This window comes from Tyto alba, unplaced genomic scaffold (assembly GCF_018691265.1).
Source record: "Tyto alba isolate M040663 unplaced genomic scaffold, T.alba_DEE_v4.0 Super-Scaffold_8, whole genome shotgun sequence".
NCBI classification, from domain to species: Eukaryota; Metazoa; Chordata; class Aves; order Strigiformes; family Tytonidae; genus Tyto; species Tyto alba.
The window spans coordinates 8,240,054-8,262,551 of NW_024881329.1; the positions used below are offsets into that span (position 1 = coordinate 8,240,054).

General features: G+C 42.0%; 1 protein-coding gene across 9 annotated transcripts in view; it reads right to left on the reverse strand.

The window, feature by feature from the left end:
* Positions 1-22,498, reverse strand: part of DENND2B (DENN domain containing 2B) — a 171,655-nt gene that overhangs the window by 31,565 nt on the left and 117,592 nt on the right. For all 9 annotated transcript variants that reach the window (XM_042785699.1, XM_042785698.1, XM_042785700.1 and 6 more), the window contains 7 exons: positions 20,862-21,010; positions 17,946-18,161; positions 15,676-15,772; positions 14,697-14,741; positions 12,215-12,399; positions 11,454-11,563; positions 8,560-8,629 (listed from right to left, as the gene is read on the reverse strand). In XM_042785699.1, coding sequence (XP_042641633.1) covers positions 8,560-8,629; positions 11,454-11,563; positions 12,215-12,399; positions 14,697-14,741; positions 15,676-15,772; positions 17,946-18,161; positions 20,862-21,010 — 872 coding nt within the window. The remainder of the gene's footprint in view (positions 1-8,559; positions 8,630-11,453; positions 11,564-12,214; positions 12,400-14,696; positions 14,742-15,675; positions 15,773-17,945; positions 18,162-20,861; positions 21,011-22,498) is intronic.

The window sequence follows — 22,498 nt, forward strand, 5'->3', positions numbered from 1 at the left end:
GCTGTTATTTTAACAATGCAGCTTTTTGACTTCAATTTGCAGTCACACGTAGTCCCAAGATACAATGCAAGGAAGCTCTGGTGCTGCCTTGTCCAGGAGCTATGTCCATCACGGCACAGAACAGCTGTAGGTACACTAGCAAACCCCAGCACCCCCAGGAGCAAAAAGATGAAAGCGGGGTCTGAGGCAATAGGCAAGGCTGCCTACTTCATTGCATCTCGTGGAGTCAGCTGTGCTTGTGCTGCATGGAGTGAAAAGTGGCTGTAAAAGAATCACTTGGCACCACTTAGCCTCTTTGTGCAGCTGTACATTATTGATATGCAGCAGTGACAGAATCATCTCCATTAATAATGACTCTGTGATTAAAGAGCTCACTCACTGTTTCCATCAGCTGCTGCCCACTTTTACATTTAGCCAAACTGGCTGATCATCTCCTCTGTATCCATATAGAAGGCCGGTATATTTTTATTTTTGTCTCATTGGTCTCTGATGATATAGTGATTAACTTCTCCACAGTGTGCTTGACATTTACATTTCACACAGATGTCAATCAACAGAAACCGAGGGGTAGCTGTGCTTTTTAAATCTGAATATTGCAATCTAGACTTGGACAGTCAGCAGGTGCCTGCCTGTTATAATAAAGACCACAAAAAAATACCAAAGCTAAGTGAATACAGATGAGTCTATTTCTGGATCCAAACCTGCTCACTACACGTCACATCTCTGAAAAAGCAGAGCCCTTTTTTGTCCATATTAGGTATAAAACCCTTTCTAAAGGCACTGAGTGATTATATCAAGCATGTGGGATTTTGGTTAAAATCATTGTGTCAAATCTGCAGGAATGCCGAAGCCATGCCAGGAGCCTTGGATAGCTCCCAACCAAGAGCTGTCTCACTGAGTGCCAGTAAAAACATCACATTCCTGGGTCATCTATAAGACCAGAAACAATAACTGCTTAGCTCTTACTCAAAGATTCTCCTTTATGAAATATCATTGCTTTCAAACGTCTTAAAGGCTACATGTCTCTGAGAGCTGAGATTCTTCCCTCCTTGCACTCATCATATAGGACGTCCTTTCCTGTTGTTTCAGAGACTTTTTCCTGCAGACAGCACAGCTTCCCAGATGCATAGAAATCATCTGTAAGAGCCAGCAAGCAAAAGCCTCAGGCTGAGCCATTCTGAAAGGCAGGGTTCTCAAATTTCTAACACCAGCAACTCTTCACATCACCTACCCTCTCAGCCTTTAGTTTACACCTCAGAGATGGATCCAAAACACCTGCTCATTGTGCTTTACTTTGCTTTTCCCACAAAAACATTGGATGGAGCATGACATTCCTCCCTTCTCTGCCTGGACTCATGTCTCTTCACTAGGGGAGACTTGAGCACTGGGTCTGGCCAACAACACTGGTTTCACCTACTCTCTTCCCAGAAAAGAGTGCTTCCGAGTTGCAGGCTGTGCTCTGCAAGATAGCTACAAAGCCTTAGAGTCATGGTTTCCAAGGCTCTGTCTTCCATACAGCGAATAGGTCCAGTTCAGGGAAGCTGTATGGTAAAGTAGCAGCCAAGAGGCATCTGAGTGACTCTGCCTTGATGCGCTGCACTCCTCCTGGAAGAAGAGGGATGGCAGGGATAATGTTTTGGTTTTGATTTGTTTTCGATTCGTTTTCATGGAGCCCAGGATATTTTCAGCATTAGTCCAGTATCACAGATGAAAATGCTAATGAGTTTTGTTGATAACAAGACAGTTTCCCAAGAGCATGAACATAAACTGACAAGAACTTGGCTATGAGATGGAGAAGCTGAAATCTGCATCAGGGCTTGTCTGCAAGTGGCTCAGGAGAAGTTTTTTTTTTATGGTGAGTCTAATCTGAAATTTACTGACTAAAGTCCACTCCAAAACCTGCTTTGACAGGAGAAACAGGAGGCTTTTGCTGTAAAAACTAAGCCTGCCATTTTTCTCTTTCAAATCACACCTCCCTGCCCATGTGCTTGAAATCTAGGGGAGCCTTCAGAGATCTCCTCCCAGTCAGGTATAGAACTGAGGGTCTCTCACATACCGCATGCACCTGCTCTCAAAGCAAGGCTGACTATCCCTGCAGTGTGCATACTTGCCAGCCATTCAGACACATAACTCAGTGGTTTGGGTTTTTTAAGATACTGGGGTGGCTGTGGGGTGTCAGGAAAGCTCCCGGTTTCAGAGCCCCAGAAATAACTGGGGAATGGTAGTCCCATCGTGTTGACATCAGAGGAACCAAAGCAGCAGGGACCAAACACAACATTTTTTCCTCCTGCACTTCTCCTCCCAGCTCCTCTCCTCTACCCGAAGATACGCTGTGTGGGGAGGAAAGGCGCAAAAACAGATCTGCCAAACAGCAAGAAAGAGAACCATGCACCATACTCCTATCTGCTACCTCAAAAAAGCAGGAGTGCAGCAAGAAACAGATGAGCATCGACCTGAAAACTCCAGAAGGGCTGTGCTCCCTCCTCCCCACAAAGGACTGTCACAAATGCACAGCAGTAGCTGAGCTGTCTGAAGGAATCAGCCTTTGCAAAACACATGCGTTAGCTCAGCATAAGCCTCTAACACCCTGGGCTCCTTTTGAGACCAGAACTGTAGATGCTTCAATTGCAATTAGCTGTAATTAAAGCAATGATCGTATAACAGAGATAGCACATAAAAATATTTAACTCTAAATGCCATTTTCACACACACATTGTGTAATGTTTATTCCCTTCTGCAGGAGAGTGAAAAGGACACTATTTTAATCCTATCTGGCTCTAGGACTGTCTTGTTGTTGGAACAATGGAAGATGCAGAGTCAATCCAAAATTTAAACAGGGAAACATAGTATTCCTGAATAATCTCCCAGCACATTTCTCCTGCTCGGTTATATTAGAGCCACACACAAGCTCATGGGGTACATAGCTTGAATGGATAATATCAAGAAGGTAGAGGAGCTGCCTCCCCTGAACATTTATCTGCATATACTAGATAAGACTTGGCAGTTTCAGAAAGAAAGAGACATACTGAAAATGCAGCAAGGATCCTTGTTTAGAAGTCTGCTGTTTTGTTGCTGGCTTAATTTAAACAATGACAGATCTACACATACAGAGACTGAAAAGTAGGCTTGCAGAAATCAGGTTATTGTGTCAGATCAGATCACCACTCTCTTAAGCCTAATGCAATCACATCCTCATGGCCAGACAAGCCCTAGCCTCACCAGCAAGTCAACATATTCAGAAACAGTGGTATTCCTTAATGGTGTCGGGGATCAGAACAATTCAAATGTTGGGAGTCTAAAATGAACACATCAGTCACAAGCCAGCTTCTGTGGCAGCTCCTGATTCCTTGTTAGGGCCAGTCCAAATTCAGACCATGAGAAAACTGTGGGTGCTTTAAATCCAAAAGCTTGTCTTAAAGTCTTCTTGTTACATGTGAAACATGAACTTTTAATGCCAGAGCACTCAATGTGCACAGGGCTGTCAAAGGTGCTTGGAAGGAGGCAGGATGGAGGGAAGAAGGCAAGAGGAAGAAAAGGTTTTCCAGTGAGTTTTTTCAGTTCCATAAACATTAGTCTGCATCCCAAAAAATTTCCTTTCTGAGTATAATGAATTCCCTTCCCCTGCCCCAGCAAATGCAGGATGAATTCGTCCCAACTAACAACTGTTTTTCATGTTTTAGTGTACACACTTTGTGTTCAGGCATCCGATCCTCCACTGACTCCTGGGGTTGGTTTGTCTTAGCCTAGAAAAGTGGTGGAGGAACATTTTTTATGTGAGTGGAAAGAGAGAGGTAGAATAGGGTAAAAGCGACCCTGCAAGTTTTCATCTTATTTCTTCAAATATAAAGTTACCAGACACGGAATCCTGACACTGTCAGGCTTTCTGCTCTGACAGCTGGGTCTTCTCAGGTGTCTGCCCTATAGGATAGAAACATGTGTCTCCCACTGTTCCCATGAACCAGTTGCCAGCTGTGGCAATAAACTGGAAGACATTGTTTTGAAGATGCAGTATCTTATACTGCAGTATTTCCCCACTAGCTAGAACTAGCACCCCTCCAACTCCCATGGCAGTAAAGCCCAAGATGCTTGTGAAGATCCCACAGAACAGAAGCTTACATGCCATGACTGTCCCCAGGGACAGGGGCTGGCACAGCTGTGTGTTCCAGCCATAAGGCCACTGACAGCCCAGGCTGCCAAGGAGCTGTGCTGGATCCAAGCATCTCCCAAAGGATACAGGCCTGGTATCTCTCTGGCTGTCTACACCCTTTTTTCTGGGCTGCAGAGACCATTCATGGCCTACCAATAAGGAAAGTTTTGCAGATTTTCCAGTACCGGTGGGTCTTGTAGCTGAGGCTCTGTCAGCACAAACCCACTGAGAAGGTCCCTGCTTTCACCACTGTGATCCTGGTATATGCACTGTGCTCTTACTGGGCACAAGCCTATGGGGCTGCACAGATAGAGAAGAACTAAGACTTGTCACACCTTTTAGAAAGCACATGTTTAACATATTAAATTAAGGCAATTAGTAGAACAAAATTCTACACTAAACCGAATTAAAAATCTGTATTCTACAAGGTACACTCAGATTCACGCTACAGCAGCTTCACCCCTGCTCCTTCCTCACCATGTGCTCCTGGTCGCCCTTCTGCCCCTACCCAGGTTGCTGCCCCGTAGCACCGTGGGCATTGCAACGTCCCCTGGAGAGGGCCGTGACCAGCCAGGTGAGGCCAAGCCCTCAGCAGGAACTGCTCAAATCATCTTTGCTGCTGACATGCACATATTGCAGAGCCACAGCCCAAGAGCAGCTCCAGAAAAGAGCCTAGCAAATTAGTGGATTAATTAGCCTAGAAAAGAAAGTTAAATTAATCTGAGTTAAAGAAAAACGTCTTATTTGCAGTAAAATGGCATAGTAGTGAGAGTTAATATCTCCACTATATATTGGCCCATTTCTTCTTATATGAAGATGCATACTTCTCACATCAAGTCACTAGGAAAACTGTTACATGATTGCCTTGAAGGTATCAAGATGTAACTGGAAAATTTCATGCTATCTATGGAAGTGCAGATTGTTTGCTGTAGTACAATAGGTTGCATTCCATTCTAATCCTGTTCCAAAATGAAACAAAACAATAAAAATACATTTAAAGGGGTTGCTGTACAGGATTTGTAGTACAAACAGAACATAATTGTCATTGTATCCCTTGAGATAGTTTCGGCAGGGGTCTGGAAGACTCTGAAATCTGAAGGTAGAAAAGAAAAAATGGAGCCATTTGTTCTTATCACAGCATGCCAAAGGAGAACAGGGCTGTCAAAAAGAAATTGTTACATAAACAAAGGAATCGGAACACCAGCCTCCGCAGAAGATGTAGATAGCCATCCTCACAGGGTCAGGCTGGTTGGCCCATCCAGCTGCCCGCTGCCGAGGACTGCCAAATGCTCCAGAAGGTACGAGACACCTCTCGATGGGTATTACAAGAGCATCTCATGCCAGGGCAGCTGGGAAATATTTTCTAAGGAATTAGCCTCACAGCAGTTGGCTTGTCTTGAAGCAGAGCGGTTGATAAAGATTTTAGGGTTTTCTTATGGTTCTATACTACACAGCATGGTCCCACCTTTCTCTTACGTAATGTTTGCCAAAAACTGCGTGTAGTTCCCAAATTATGGTTATTGCATTTGACAGAACTTGTGGGTCAGGAATGGGACTAACTGGAGGAAATGCTGTGCACTCCTGGACATCAGAGCTACCCTGATCGAAGCTTTCAGAAACTGCTCAGGAAACTGGCCACCCAAATACAGAAATCTGCTTTAGAACCCAAGCCTCTGGCATATACACAGTGCCTGCAGAATTTATCTGTTCCTTGTTGCCTGTACAAACTCTGTATTCGCATATATAGAATAAGAAAGTATGCACATGAATGTAAATAGAAATATCACACCGAGGTACACATTGGTGAGGCTGTTCCACCCATGCACCTGCACTTGCAGGGGACAAGAAATTGTTATGCATTGTGAGCACAGCTGAACCTTACGGAGAAGACACTTCAGGTAACAACCCCAGTTCCACCATTTCTCCTAGCAGGACAAAAAGAGGTTGCAGGATCCAAATAGCAGTAGATCTCCACTACTTTTGCCATTTCCCCAGATAGAGAAATGCAGAGATGTTTCTCTGCAGCTTCCAAAATCCTCCTTCTAAGCCCCAGACCTTGCCAGTTTTGCACTTAGAATGCATGGCAGGATTTGCCCCAGAAAGGGACGAGTTGGTAAAGTACATTGGTATCACTCCACTTTCCTCTGATGGGTAGGCTGTACCACTGAGATGAGACTTGTTGGCTTCTGCACGTCAGGTTTTAGAACTGGACAAAACATCCTGAATTAAGTGACCCCCCAGGGCAGCAGCAGATCAGCTTTATAATGATTAGATAGATTTAGCAAGACAGTGCTTATTTTTCCCCTTTTTAAAGTTATTTTTTGCTGTCTGGCTGATTGATTTTTGCCATAGCCAATGGAGGATAAAAACAATCTCAAATGCTGTCTCAAAATATCATTTATATAAAAGTGTGTAGTATTGATGTAATTCTGTTTCTAGTATTTCCTACTATGCTAACCTATCTTCTGCACCAACTGAAAGTCAGTGTTCTATTTTTATGTTGCCTTTAATGTAGGGTGGATTTCACTGAGCCTTAAGTGAGTAAAAAAAGCCTACGTTAATCCTTCATTGACAAACAAATTCAACACTCCTGTGTATACATCCTTTTTATTGCGGCTAATTATTTCAGTCTCAGTCTCGTCCAGGATCAACTGTTTTGCATTTCACAAATGTAAGCTCTGTGCATGATTCCAAACTTGATAACATTCCCAGACAAAAAAGTCTTAAACCTACTTTACCTGGTACAGTGAAAACATTCCATAATTTAATTCTAGCCAGCATCATCTGAAGTTTTGTTATTTTTTTTCCTAAATATACCTTACTATCCTTTTAAATGGCAAGACATTAAAAAGTAATTGAATTGTTCTGCTGCCCTACATTGTTATACTTATTTACGCCAGCAAAGATACCTTCTAGGTGTTCCAGTTGTTTATCGCTGAATGACCCTCTGACCAGCACTAGATTTACTGCAACACAATCCTTCATTGACATTTCCTTTCCAAATACAAACCTTGTTGTGACCCACACTTACACACTGTGTTCTACAGAGTAAGCGATTCTCTGCGATGCTACCTATGGCAAATACCGCCCACAGAATTGATAAACAAATTTTCTCTTATGTTAGTTTAAACGAAACTTCTTACAAATAGAGGAACCACCCAGAGCAATACCTCCCAGACAGAGCATCTGCTGCCTGCACAACAAGGAACTTTGCCATAGACAAAGAGCAGGGTAAGAGCGGGGTCAGGCACAGGCAGCATGAAGGATGGACGGTGAGTTGCTCTGTCTGCTGGAAGCCACAGAAAGCTACTGAAGACAGGTTGTGCATGCTTGGAAAGATGGGAAATCATGCCAGAGGCAAGGAAGAGGAAAGTGTCGGTGTCCCTATTGCTTAGATAGGGAGTACCTATTATAAGTTTGCAATGCTGCTGCAGACATTCATTTTGCACAGAGAGTATGCAAGAGGTTCCTGCAGCATCCAATATCCATATAAGCTCTCAAACCAAGCGTAGGCAACTGTCGTGTGAACAGTACAGGAGCCATGGCTCCTCACCTGGTTACTCACAACCAGCTCCACACCTATCTGAGAGGTGATCAGCACAGGCTAGTGCAGGAACAACCAACTGCTTTTTGCGTTGCAGGTCTGCAGGATGGACAGCAAAATCCCTGTTTGCACTGTGCTTCACCTGCCTTTGCAAGCTCTTGTGCAGTTTCTTCCCCCCACCCCAACACACATACCCTGCCATGCTATCAATTTATCAGGTGACCAGTGATTTTCCAGGTGATGAGACAAAACTTTCTGGTAGGCTGGGTCAGGTCCCTGCACCACCAGTTGACCACCCCTGGCCATGAGGACTGAAAAGGAGCCTGAAAACCTTGACTTCCCAGCACTGGCATGTGCTTATTGCATGCTCCTGAGCAAATGGTGATGGTGGTGTGCTTTCCATCGTTGTTGCCCTCCTACTCAACAGTGTGGTTTATTTGCCTACATCACAGACCTGCTACAGACTGATTAGGCAGTGCTGGCAGAATACTTTGGAGATGTAAGCATCTGTCCAAGAGATTAAATGCTACTCACAAATATTTAGAAATACCACATTTGCCTTTGTTTGCAGTGTTGTAGTATTTCTGATTCTGCTTGAAAGCACATAATATAAAGAATTTAAAAAGTAAGTGCTCACACAAGAAACTTTCCACATTCTTAGGAATTACCTACAAGACTTGATATGTATTTGATTGAGACAGTCATTACAAATTCTTATTTTACTTGAGCTCCTTACATTTCCAGATTTCAGAGTGAGTAACTCCATTTTCTTTTAGAACCATGAGGGACACCCTCAAAGTTCAGACTATAGTTCTGAGATATTACTTAAACCAAATTCTGCATTTTGAGGTGAAGGTGATGTACTTACCAGCAGCCTCCTGCAATAACCAAACCGCCGGCTCCCATCTTCCCCAGTCAGCATGAAAGAGAAGGTCTCACTAGAAGAAAAGAAATTGCCCAGATCTTACTATTAGAACTACAGCATAGCTTCAAGGTAGATCATTTAGAAAGAGATACTGCCTTAGCCAGGGAGATATTTTACCCACTGGACAGTTTTCTCACCCTCTGCCCATCATCTGGACATACTCTGTGGACAAATTCCATCAGCAGTAGGTCAAAAGTATCTGCATGGTTGTGGACAATCTAGCTATCTTATTATAAGAAGAGATGGGTGCTGAATTTCAGAGACATGGCAGTCCCTTTGTACTGCAGAAGGAACACAAGAATCTGATTTTGAGGGCAGTATTCAAATGCTTTTAGCTAGATCCTGTCTTCGGACTGTGTCTTGTTCTTAAAGGGAGAACCTTAGATATCCTCTAAGAGTAGAGAAATAATTTTATAATCCAGGAACACCACAGATTTACAAAATCCAGCTAATTTTATATCCCTGCCTAGGATAAGTACCATTTGTGACAGAAAAATAAAACATTTTAAGACTATAATTACAGCACAGGTAAAGGGATAGGTCTGTGAATTTGTGCTTGGACTGAGAAATATTCCTTTACAAGCTTTAAATGGCATTATACAAAACACTTTCTTTGTGCTGGAATGCCAGGTTTTATATAATTATAGCTGTGTATGGGAGGGATATCTTGCTTCAAACATCGGTTCATGAAGTGTCTGTCTAGGAGAGTGGCAGCAGACATGAAATGCTGCATAGGCAGGGCTGTGTACTTCTCATACCAGTGTTGCCCACACAGTTGTCTGCTTCTCCTTCAGTGTTTTCAGTATGTCACTATGCAGGTGCTTCCACATACTGAATAATACGGCCAAGCAACACAGAATATAATATGGTTATGTTGCATGTACCATACGTAAGCCAACAGGAAGTTCCATACATATTCTTGGCTACAGTAATTCCTGCAGGTGAATGCTAGTTCCTTGTCATCATTGTCATCATCAGTGTCCCTCTAGACACACTCTGAAGAGGTCTCACTTCATTTACGTGTCTCAGACCATGCATCTTAAAAAGCCATCTCATATTCTAGGGGAATATGGGGAGACTTCACCTGGAGTGCTGCATCCAGCTTGGGAGTCCTCAGTACAAGAAAGTCATGGACCTGCTCAAGCAGGTCCAGCGGAGGCCACAAAGATGATCAGGGACTGAAGCACCTCCCCTGTGAGGCCAGGCTGAGAGAGATGGGGGTGTTCAGCCTGAAGAAGAGAAGTCTCTGGGGAGACCTTATAGTGGCCTTTCAGTACTTAAAAGAGGCTTCTAAGAAGGGTGGGGACAGACTCTTTAATAGGGCCTGTAGCAACAGGACAGAGGGTAATGGTTTGAAACTGAAAGAGGGTAGATTCAGACTAAATATAAGGAAGAAAGGCTTTATGATGAGGGTAGTGAAACACTGGAGCAGGTTGCCCAGAGGTGGTAGATGTCCAATCCCTGGAAACATTCAAGGCCACGTTGGATGGGGCTCTGAGCAGCCTGCTCTAGTTGAAGATATCCCCGCTCATTGCAGGGGGGTTGAACTATATGACCTTTAATCATCCCTTCCAACCCAAACCATTCTAATGTCCTATCCCTTCTGCCTTTTTGTCCTGGTTTGGGCTGGAATAGAGTTAATGTTTCTTTTTGGTATCTAGAATAGTGCTGTGTTTTGGATTCAGCATTGGGTTTGGTATGAGAAGAATGCTGATAATACACTGATGGTTTCAATTGCTGCTGAGATTTCAAGGACTCTCCAACTCCCCATGTCCTATCTGTGCACAAGTGCACAAAAAGCAGGTAGGGAGCACGGCCAGAGCACTGGGCCCACACTGGCCAATGAAATATTCCATATCATGTAACGTCATGCTCACTATACAGAGGAGGGCTGGTTGGGAAGGGGCTCTCTCTCACTTCTGGGATTGTGATTGCGGGATCTTGGTATTTCGGGATCGCTAGCTGGGAACAGGCTGAGTATTGGTCAGCAGGTCATGAGCAATTGCATTGTGCATTGCCCATTTATACTTTCTATTATCATCACTGTTTTATTACCATTATTAAACTGTTTCTATCTCAACCTGCAAGTCTCCCTTTACCCCTCCAATTCCTTCACCCATTCCCAGGTTGGGGGGGAGGGTGGGCAAGCGGCTGCGTGGTGTTTGGCTGCTGACCAGGCTCAAACCATGACACTATTCTACTGCTTCTACACCATCAGATCAACAGGTTCTGACACACTGATACAGGGGGAAAAACAAACAAACAAACAAACAAACAAACAAACAAACAAACAAAAAATAACCACAAATATTTTTTGAGGTTTCTTTTGAATTAAAAAGAAAATGCAAGCCTGGCTCTCCATTCCCTTGCCCTTCTCCTGTATTCATTCATCTCTGAAAGAAGAAAAATAGGGCCCCTCTGCTGGCATAGAGCTTGGCTCCAAAGAATTTCTCAGAACAGCGTTGCTTTGAGCCAAACGAAGAGGTATCCTGCAGTGTTAGACAACCACTCTGGGGTAAATGACTAGGGCAGTTGGTGGGAAGGGCCTTGTTCTTTTCAAGATTTATTTTAAATATTTCCATTTATGCTTTTATGTTTAGCACTGAGAGGAACCTTCCAATCTCTTCCCTTCAGCCACACAGGCCTGGTGAGGAAGGCAGAACAGGGAAGAAAAGGAATACAGAACTTTAACAAAAATAAAAATTAAATACAGCTGCTTGAGCCTGAAGTGGCCAAGACTCAAATTGATACTTCCTTAATTGGGCATCGGCAAGCCTGTGGCTGCTCCAGAGGCACTCCATCAGCACTGTGCAGCGGAGGAGCACCGGAGGGATTACCTGTTGTATTCAGAGACTGGGAGCCAGTCCTTGGCATCAGGAAAGCAGAACTGGGGGATAGCCTTGAGACGTTCCTCTGCTTCACGCATCTGCTTAGTTGGTCTTTCTAGCTGTGGGGGAGAAAATTGAGGTTCAGTCAGTTACTGTCAGTGCCAGCTTCACAGCAACTCTCAAGAGGGGAGTTACTAATGAGCTCTGAAGAGCAAGGGCACATCAGCTTATTCTTTATTTGTGCTTGGCAGAGTGAAGCGTGACCCCAGGACAGGCTTATAGATGTTAGTACAATAGAAATAATCACTGCTGTGGGGATGGGTTTTTTTTTTCTAAATTGCCAGAAACTCCCTTGTTGTACAATGGCCACTTAAAACATAGTCCTAACTCAAATTCCTTTCTGCTGCAAGAGCACAAGAGAAATGCCATAGATCAGCAAAAGTCTTTCCATTGACTTCCGTGAGTTTTGGAACAAATCCTAATATAGCCAAAATGAGTTAAAAGTGAAATATTTAGAAACTGAATTTAAACACAGTCTTTCAAGCATCTACCATCAGGCCAAACTTTCCAGTCCTGTAAAAGATAAATTTGCAAACAGGGAAAGCTTTCAGTCACCTTCTCTATGACCTTCACTTTATAACAGATTGCTTTGGAACAATTATGAAAGCTGAATTATTAACTCCACTTAAAAAATAGATCTCTATTAATTTTCCCCACTTACTCACTTTCTTGATCTTAGAATGAACTATATGTAATGATTTTTCTTTTACCTTGGGAAACTGATATGTCACTTCTGGGAGGTAAGTGTTTTTAGAGGGCTTCTTTTTCAGTGACACTACCACAAAATACTCAAATAACTCTCGTTCCTGCCATTCAATCAATTCCAGTTCCAGGGTTCGATAACTTGGAGCCCTCTTCAGCATTGACTGGATGTGTACTAGACGCTGGGTATGAGCTAGAATTTAAAAAAAAAAAAAAAAAAAACAAAAAAAAACAAAACAAAACAGATCGTTACCTTGGACTGCCACAGCCATTCACAAAGGACTTTCAATTTGCCAGTGTATTATTCCAAGTATGTTCTGCTTTCAAAAGCAAACCTTCATGCTGTAGTCTCCCTTACTAATTGCACCCATAAATCAAAACTCTCTCCAAGTAATGAAGTGATGCAACACTAAGCCACTGAAATAATTTGCAGTTCATAACTTGCCGTGCCAAAGGTCTGATGCTTCTTCACACATAAGAGTAGATTTTAAGCCCTTATGTGGGTGTACAAATGCACTAGGGCCTCCAGGGTGACACATCTCAGGCCTGACTTGGGCCTGGTTTACCTTGGCAAAAAACAGTTCTGTGGCCTCTCCTCACGTAGCACAGCTTTATATTAAGAACCACTGAAAGGATATTTTCTCCTTCTCTACAGCACAGGCATAGTCCATACAAGCCATGGAATGGTCTCCAGGGAAGGGGGAAGGGAAGAGAATGAAAGGAAAGAGGTATCCTGTGCCAATTTGATTGAGAGGCAATTTTAGATTCATGGTCATGTCCAGTCCCAATTCAAAGATATGCCTTTCTTGTCGCTAGACATTCATGGCTGACTAGTGAGCAACATCATTACCAGTTCTGCTAGACCAGCAAATGAAAACAGCTAAATAAAACCAGCTTCCTGCATGCTTTTCCCCACCTCTTCACACCAGGATCTCTGTGCAACGGCAAACGAATTATTAGCAGCCCATATCAATCCCTTAAGGCTATATTCACTGACACTGCTCACAGTTTGCAAAAGGCATACTGTCCTTTGTGGTAGGGAAATAAGATGTCACAAGCACTTATCACAGCAGTAATTAATTGACAGAAAGTGAAAGGCTTTGATGACCAGCTGTCATACAACTGGTTCAACAACACAAAAATTGAAAATTCTTATGATAAAGCACGTGGGTCTTGGCATGACTGCACAACTAGGGAAGATAAATCCCAAGAAATAACCCGCCTCATCCTGCCTTGAGATAGCTCCACGCTGCCTGCCAGTGCTTCATATTTGCAAGAGGGGAAACCAAAGAGCCCAGATGACCCGAGCAGATGGGGACCAAGTGAATCCTGTCGTGCTACACATGGCAACTAGATCTTTGGCTCAGAATGCCCCGAGAGCATCAATGTAAATATAAGGTCATGGAGGAGCGGTCAGCTAGGGAGTCATCAGAGTGAAGATCATTCGTTCCACAACAATGGGGGAAAAAGCTTCCCAGTTTCCAGTGAAATCGGAATATCCTCCCAATAACAAGAGAGGGCCCATGTCCAGTCTGCCTTCTTTCATGGGCTATGAGCAAAAGCAACCCCTATATTTTATGACACAACAAGAAACAGAACTGAAAGTGCTTTTGGGCTAGTACCTGACTACAAAGGAGCAGTAAGTCTTTTTCCACATATCACTACAACGTTGCATACAGCCTGTTTTGGGTGGTCTTACTGCCAGCTATGTGGAACAAATCTTTTTCCCCAAGAAAACTTTTTCCAGCAAGTTTTCCTGCATGAACAGTAAGCAGGTGACATCCACAGTAGACAGACGTGAATGCTTGCCCCTTATAACCACAGCTCCTCATTCTTGTTTTTTTTTTTTCCCCCCACTTACTAACAACATGATAGGTTTTTAGTAATAAAATCTGCTGTTGCTGCCTTCAACTTTTTATAGTTTTCTCTGTGTATCAGGACTCTTGAAAATGAGAGACTCATTTACCGGCCTGGCTCAAGCAGAGTTTGTGCAGGTGCTGTGCACTGATAAAGGAATTTCTACAATTTGGAGACTGCAGACTTATAAAAGAGTGTAAGAACCACTATGCTGGATCAGACCCAGAATCTTGCCTCCAACAGCAGCTAGCAGTAAACACTTAAAGCAGTGTATGAATAAGAAGAGAGCATATTTATCCAATCTCATCCCTCTAAGTTTGCACCCAGTAGTCAGTCTGGAAAACATCAGCATCTGTGAAGTGGCTGACAAAGCAAATCTATCAAAGGTCCTGTTCTTCATTATATGACACAGTTGCCAAATCCTTGGTAGATCCTCACAGCTCATTTTATCCTTGCTTTCCACATTCATGCTCCTGTGTTGGAAACTTTGGAGCTCTGCAGTAATGGAGTTAGCATAGTTCAGGAAGGAAAATACAGGCCATGGGCAGGAACAAAGTGCAGTAGCAGGAGAACGTATGTTGATAGGATCTGTGACAGTGGCTGACTAGAAGATATTGAAGGCTGATCCCTTACCTTTAAACCTGTCATCTGAGTCACTCTCACTCTCACTGTTCTCATCTGCAAAGGAGATAGGAGGGTCAGTTAATGCAAAACCAAAGCAAACAAACTTGGTTTACTGTGGTGAAACCGGGAAAACACATTTCAGATAGCCTTTTGATCCATGTATGCTCTCCCCTCGGCTTTAAAATATCTTGGAATAAACAGTTTGAATGACTCCTTAGATTGTGTTTTCCTTGGATTAAGTTTCAATTTTACTTGAGAATAAAAGCTTTGTTTTAATGAAAGCGTAAAATTCATTCTCCATTACAGCAACTGGTTGCACTGAACCCCTATCTATGCTAAGCCACAGAGGTGAATGTGCCATTTGGAAAATAGATTTTAAACCTTCCATTATTTCATATTTTAATTTTTTTGAAAAAAAGTTATGCAACACTTGAGAAGTCAAAGTAAACCTTATGAGCTTTGTCTGGGCAACAATTTCAATCACCAGAACTCGCCAAACTGAGTGAGAGTAACATGCAAAAGTAACCTCATGACAAGATGTATTTCTGAGGTGTACTCACATTAAAGCTCTATTGTAGTCCTACTACAAACATGGCCTGAATTTCTTTTTGGCCCCTGCTTTTTCAGAAGCAGGCTGAGGAGCAGTGTGAGTTACATTCACATGCCAGGAAAAAGCATGAATGAATTACAAGTTCAAAACTGTGAATTTTGGACAAAACTTACAGATGCAAATTACTCAAAAAGTGAACTAAAGAAGCAGCTGGGTAAGTCTAGCTGATCATGGGATTAATAGGATAGACAATGCTGAGAATCTCGTTTATTTTTAGCTCATCCCCATTTTCTCCTCTTTCAGACAGTAAGTTACCGTTGTTTGCAGAAGAAAGGTCTAAACAAAGTAGAGCCTGGGGTAGATGTAGGGGAAAGAAGGGACTCTGTTAATCCTGTAACATTCAAATGGTTTCACTGAACCGTAATGTTTGTATCTTACCTCGTAGGGACGCTGTCTCAATATTGGACATAGAAAGTTTCTTCAGTCTTTTTTTTCCTCTTTTTGCACTGTAGATGGAATTGATTCTTTGGACAAGCTACAAAATAAGAAATGAGGAATCAGTAAGACCAAACACTTTTCTGCCAGAAGACTTAATAAATCTATCCAAACAAAGAATTTAACCATGGATGATAGGCCTGCTGAACCCTCCCCACCCTGAGACTTTACTATTTCAAAGTGCATTTGTTATGTCTCTTATTTTGAATCCCATTTGTTTAAATCACTAACTATGAATCTCATTCCTTTACCTATGGACATGTTTTTAAAAACAATTCAATAACTCAGAAACTTTATTCCCATTTTCAAAAATCTCACAGACATTTGTAATAATGCACAGAGAGCCTGAGGGTTCAAAGGGAGCCATTACCCTCTACCACCTCATTTCTCACTCTCTATATGCTATTGTTTCTCTCTTCACTTGCATTGTCTAAGTAACAGTGATGCATTAGCCACATCCAACTTTGCCAAACTCTCATGGACCTTAAGATCACACCCCTACAATAGAGGAAGAGAGTCTGGTCCACAATGGACAGTTTGAAGAGATAAAATCCTCGTTTGTTCTCTTGCTTGAAGCAGTGTTGGGGATCTTGCCTCTACTGACAGTGCTGACCGAGCCATGTGTGTCCCTCCAGCGAGGCTCAGCTGGAACTTTTCTGCTTGTGGTCCTGTGCCAGGCATCTGCACAGCACCACGGCAGAGCCAGCAGGATGAAGCCCTGCCCAGCTCCAGCCCTGCACTGGCCCAGAAACGCCTGCACGTAAGCACTAAACACGGCATCAGGGACCGGGAGTGAGGGGCCTTGCTGGGATTGTTCACTCCCCTCACTGTGCTGCTTGGCACTTTGTCTGCTTGAGCTACTTCACCAGGGGTAAAGTACCTGCACTGCAGTGAGGGAAGCCCAGATGTTCAAAGCATTTGGATATTGCTTCACAAAGCATCACTAAGAGTGGTACAGAACAGGAGTTTCTCAGGTTTGAGTTTTTCCCTCTAATAACATACATTTTCTCAATAAAACCCCAAGATTTTTCAGTAATATATGATTCTAGGAGCTAGAGTGGTCAAAAATAGAAAATATAATGAAATTTCAGACAAAACTATGAACATTCATATGCCGAAAACGTAATTTCATATAAGGAGAATGTTTGTCCCTTAAATCAAAAAAAAAAAAAAAAGAAAAGAAAAGACAGTTGGGTGCAAAACTTACAGCCCAGCTTTCCAAGTTTTACTCAAAACCAAGTAGTAAGCTACTCTAAGTTACTCTTCCTTCACAGATGTTTGCTTATTTGTGTGGTAAAATAGTATATTCCAAGAAAGTAAAAAATATAGTAAATATTAAGGATGTAGGATAATGTTCTTCCCTTTTTCTTTGTTTTCTGCTTAGACAGAATTTCAGACTAATTGACAGAAACATAAAAATCTCCCTCTACTCAGTATTTACAGCCACGTCCTTTAAAATATGCTCTCTAATAAGAACAGGAAAGAGTTGAATATACAGTAAAAATCAACTTTGTTCACAAGCCAAAAATAAATGCACTGGCAATTCTCCCCTCTCTCTGTTATTGTACTAGAAAAGATTTGTTGTTTGTTTTCTTTGTTGTTTAGTGGCTTGGGTTTTTTTCACACGTCATTTTGAATTGGAAAACTCCTTGAAAAATAGAAAATACATTTTTACTTCAAATCCATCCAGACAACAGGGTTATCAGGATGGGGTAGGTTTTGAGTAAATGAAGAGAAAGCTATTAGGCTAATAATAGTTATTTTCCTGAGACCAGTAAACAAATGATGGGGGGGAAAAAAAAAAAAAAAAAACAAACTTCAGATGTTGCTGCATGTTATAGACAATAATTGCTTGGCAAACACTCATTCAAAATCATATAGTTAGGCATACAACAGTGCTCTGGCCCACAGAGCTTAAAGAAAAGTGTGGAAAACAGAATTGGCTTAAAATCCACTCTGTGCAAAGATGGCAAATCTGACGTTTGCAACTCTTGGATGAGGGCAGAGTTACTCAGTTCTAGGGAAGGGATTTTGACGGCGTGGCTGTATGTAAAAAAGGAATGTGTCTTGGCTCCTGAGAGTTATCGTTTCTGTTTTGATCTCAACTTTCCTTTAGGGTACAGAATGGTCCAGCTAAAGGCTGGATAGATATTTGCAAGATCTTGCAGACAGATGACCCACCCTCAGCACAACCCTGATCACCCCGCCAGTACCTTTGGGATCCTCCTGGCCCGCCGTGTAGACAGCAGCTCACTGGTGGTACTCAGGCTGTCCTCATTGAGGCTGGAAGGGGAGGAGGGAATGCCAAGCTGAGCCAGCAGCAGCATGTCATCGTGGCTGTGCCTCTTGGGCAGCCGTGGCAAGCGGTGGCTCTTCCTTTCTGACCAGTTCCCGATGCGCAGAGACTGGCTGCTGGGCTTCGAAGGTAGCTGTGGGAACAAGAACAGCTTGAGCTCTTCCCCTCCTCAGCAACACTTAGTGCAGAAGCAGCTCTCTGCGCGAGTGGTGGCTAGAGAAGGACAGCACACCAGGTGAACCACTGCTCTGCGGGACATGCGCGAAGAGAGAGTTTAAGGTCAAAATGAAGGGACAGGGATCAATGTCTAAGACTCTAAAGTTCAAAGGAAACAATAGCACTTTTGGATTTGGTGCATTTTCATGTGCCTACATCACATTCTACAAGCCTCCAAACCAAACTTAAAGGTTTGGCTGACATCAGAGCACTGACCCGATGGGCTTGATCCATCTCTTTCACTTGCAGTAGTGGAAATCAAGAGCAGTTACACTGAAGCTGCTATTTTATCCTAGAGAAGGAAGGTAGAACATGAAGCTTTATTTCCACGTTGTTAAGATGTTTTAAGATCTGCCAATGTGCAGAGGCGTAGTTACGGCTTTGTCCTGCAGTCCTAAAGAATTCCCTTTAAAACATGGAATTGTTATCATTGCAGGGAGAAGAGAAAAACTCACTGACAGAAATAAGCACCAAGTAACATCTATCTTTAAAAAACTGGGGCTCTTTTGGAGCAGTCCTGCCCAGCTCTTGGGAAGGTTAATCAGCAGGCTGGTATGGCCAGGTCCCTGCCTTCTCCTCCCAAACACAAACACTGTAAGAAGCTTAACCAGCATGTCTAGAAAAAAGTACTATTATGTCAAATAGCTGTCAAATGGCATTTACTAATATTCTATTAGCAGTATTATGAGCTATAAACCTACAGTAATAAATGTCCCCTTTGTTCTACTTGGAGGGCTTACCTATTACAGCGTTACACTACCTGAGATTAAGCATAGGTGATCCTGTATGTGTGGATTTTGCATCACAAATACAATGTCATCAAAAAAACATTATTTTTACATCTGCTGACTTCAAAAACTGAAAACAATGAATGGGAAAGAAGAAGACACAGTGGGATTCAAAATGACCACAAGCCAGTGTTTCTGAGGTCTCTGCTTACCACAGGTTAACATGCCAGGAAAATCTGCAGCAGTCTATACTTTACTGAAAGGAATTCTTTTTGGAGATGATTGTTGGAAGTCTGCTGACCTTCTGATCTCTTCCATCTTGTTTATCATCATCCATGACTGAAAAGTCATGTTGCTAATCCAGCTGTGTTGCTATGATGGAAAAACTGGGTGATAAATCGTTGCCAAAGCTGCCATTCTTCAGGAAATTGAGACTTTGCTATTTCTGGTCATTGGAGAATTACCCAGGCCCATAGTTGACCTGCTCTTAGTATCTCTTTGCTTTAAATATCGGCACAATGACAGCGCAATTATGGCAAGACTGACTCCTGGCAGGAAACTCCTGGCAGCATTTCAAAAAGAAGCTACCAGGATAAAGATAGCCCTGTTGCAAAGACACCAGAGAGTACTTATTTACTGAGCAACTTTACAGAAGTCATTTAAATCTGTATATTCTTTGATCACCCTGTGTAAAACCGAGAACAGCAGACAGGATATTACTATGGACCTGCATGATTCCTACCCTAATGGTACACCCTCCTGGGTCCTTCGGGTGCTACACAATCCCTCTTAACACACACACAGCCAAAAATAATTGTTATGCATGATATGTCTCTCACTACAAGGTTATCTTCACGGCTGCAGTTTCTGTTTCTCTTTACTCTGCCTGATTACTACTTTTCACTTGTTCCCTTTTCAGTAGCTCTGCTGAAAACTCTCTTGTTTTCAAATGACATACTAGGGGCATACTAAGAATCCTGGCAATACTTCTTTTGTCTCTTGGATTGTGATGCTCACATGCACACAAAATAAGTGAAATAAAATATATTCAGTTTTGTTCTAGATCTCTTTACAAGACAAAAATGTAAATTATTGTGACCTTTTGTTCAACTATAAATTTTCTGTTGATTCAGTGCAAAACAAAGTTCCTTTAAAAGGTGTTTTGAATCTCAAAATTAAGTATGTGATGAAATTTATATTTTTCCTTATGAACACACAATGATCCCATAAACAACAACTCAGCCTGGCATTTCATAGTGTTCACAAAAAACAGACTGCTTTGGAAAATTCACCACAAAATGGAAAGTCTGCAGAGTTCCTGGTCTTTTACTTTATGCTGTAAACACAACTTATACAGCCTTGTTAAATGCAGACACTCATCTTTTTCTGATTATTTTAATTTATTTATTGGGGGGACATACTTGGCCCTCTCCATTTTACAATAAAACATGCTGAACTATGTACTTCACATGAGCACAATAGGCCTCACGTAACAATACACGGGCAAGATTAAGCAGCTGACTTTTTCCCTCCTGTCCCTACTAAAACCCCAGCAGCAAACGCGGGGGCAATTCACAAAGAGGTGCAGCGATACAAATAATTTAGGGCCAGATGCAGCTCACAACCAACCAGTGGAAGGATTCTGCTTAAACTCGTCAGGCTGTAGCCAGCACAAAGAGCCATCATCTTCTGCAGCACAGCGCTGAGAAGCTGAGCTACAGCCGCCAAGAGCATTCCCAGCAATGATTTTTGCATTTGATCACACTCTTTTTCCAGATACCCTTCTTCATTCAGTACCGCTGCTATTCCTCCTATGCCATGATTGATTTTCTTGCAAAAGTTTTAAGTAAGCTTCAAGCACAGAACGACTGGCGCTGTCATGCCGTTACCTGGGGAGGTGATGTGTATTTCCTGTCCTGCGGCGTCCACATCCTGTGCAAAGAATCTAGGGAATTCTCGGAGAGCTGATGGGATTTTCGGCCCGTGTGACGGCCTTTCAGCTCCACATCCTCGTATGGGTTTTCCTTGGGTGACTCGCCTTCACGGGTTTTTTTGGTTTTTTGTTTTTTTTTTTTTAAGAAAAGAAAAACAGACAGGAATGTAAAGTTAAAAAAAAAAAAAAAAGGACAAAAAACCAACAAAAATCATGTGAACCAAGTGAAAGGCTTTTAGAAAAGCTCCTCAGCTTTCAGCATGACTCATCCCTCTAGCTGCAGCTGGAAGTATTTGGAGGAAAACTTGGCTATGAGGTCGACAAGTTTCTTTGGGTTTTTTTAACTGCCTTTTTTTTTTTTTTTTTTTTAAATAAAATGCAAAGATTTCACAAGACATGCTTCTGAGCATCTGCAGCTGTGGAAAATTTATTGATATATAAAAGCTAAGGCACATAACTACTTTAAAGTGTATCAGTAGATTTTATAAATCTATAGCAGCCACTCACAGGGTGAAATGAATAGCAATAAATAACTGTTCTCAACATACCACCCTCACACACAGTACGACAACTTTTATTTGATGCTACCTTCATTTTTCTGTTCCCCTGAGAGAAAGCAAAGAAAGAACAAACACTTTAGCTCAGCACTGCAAAGAGAGAAGATTGGAAATGTAAAAGATGAGGGAAGAATTTCTGCCCCGACCATGCTGCATCCTCCAAGTGTTCTTTAAAACACACCATGCCTTTTAATTAAGCAGACATTAATTTCAATTTGTATAAAATTAATATCTCCCAGAAGGAAACTTATCCTGCCAGTAATATATAGTGGCTTAAACACTTAATCACTAAATATGACATAAATGAAAAATACAACAAAAAGCAGACTGCAATCTTTGATTTTTTCGCATTTGAAAAACAGAACCAAAATTTATAATCTAGGCTTAAGTGAGATCCAATGCCCTTTGGCAGCCTAAGGACTAGTGGTATAACCCAACGTCTTCTCAAGACTCTTGAACTCACTAAACCTCTCACTGAACTAAGAAGCATGAAGGTGAATGAGTGCCATCAGTAAAATGAACATTTTGTATTCATTTCTTCAGACAGTTCATAATCAGCAACTGGTTTAGAACTCCGTTTTTTTTCGAACACAGGGTCTTTCTAGTTTTCCAACCACCTAACACAGAAAATCATCCCAAAGAAGTGATTAACTCAAATTCAAGACCTGAATTTGCAGAAACTTGAAACATGCAGGAAGTTCAAAGCTTTTGAACCAACTTGGTCTTGGTTTTATATCTAAAGATTACTTTAAAACTCATGGGTTTAGTACAATATATATTGCAATACAAGCTACTAAATATAAGAAAGTCAGATTTTACTACATACTGTATCGCTTAAGAACTGAGGACAGAAAGCTATAGCGTGGTTAATTATTCACATTGTTACAGAAAATATTCACTGTTTTTACAGAGATGACAGTGGAGGCATAGGTGTTTTCAATGAGAGCAAGGCCTGGATTAATTCCCAGTTCGTTTGACTACCAGGTTTTTTGTTCTAAACAGAATATTACATTTTCTTATTGTACAAAAGAAAACA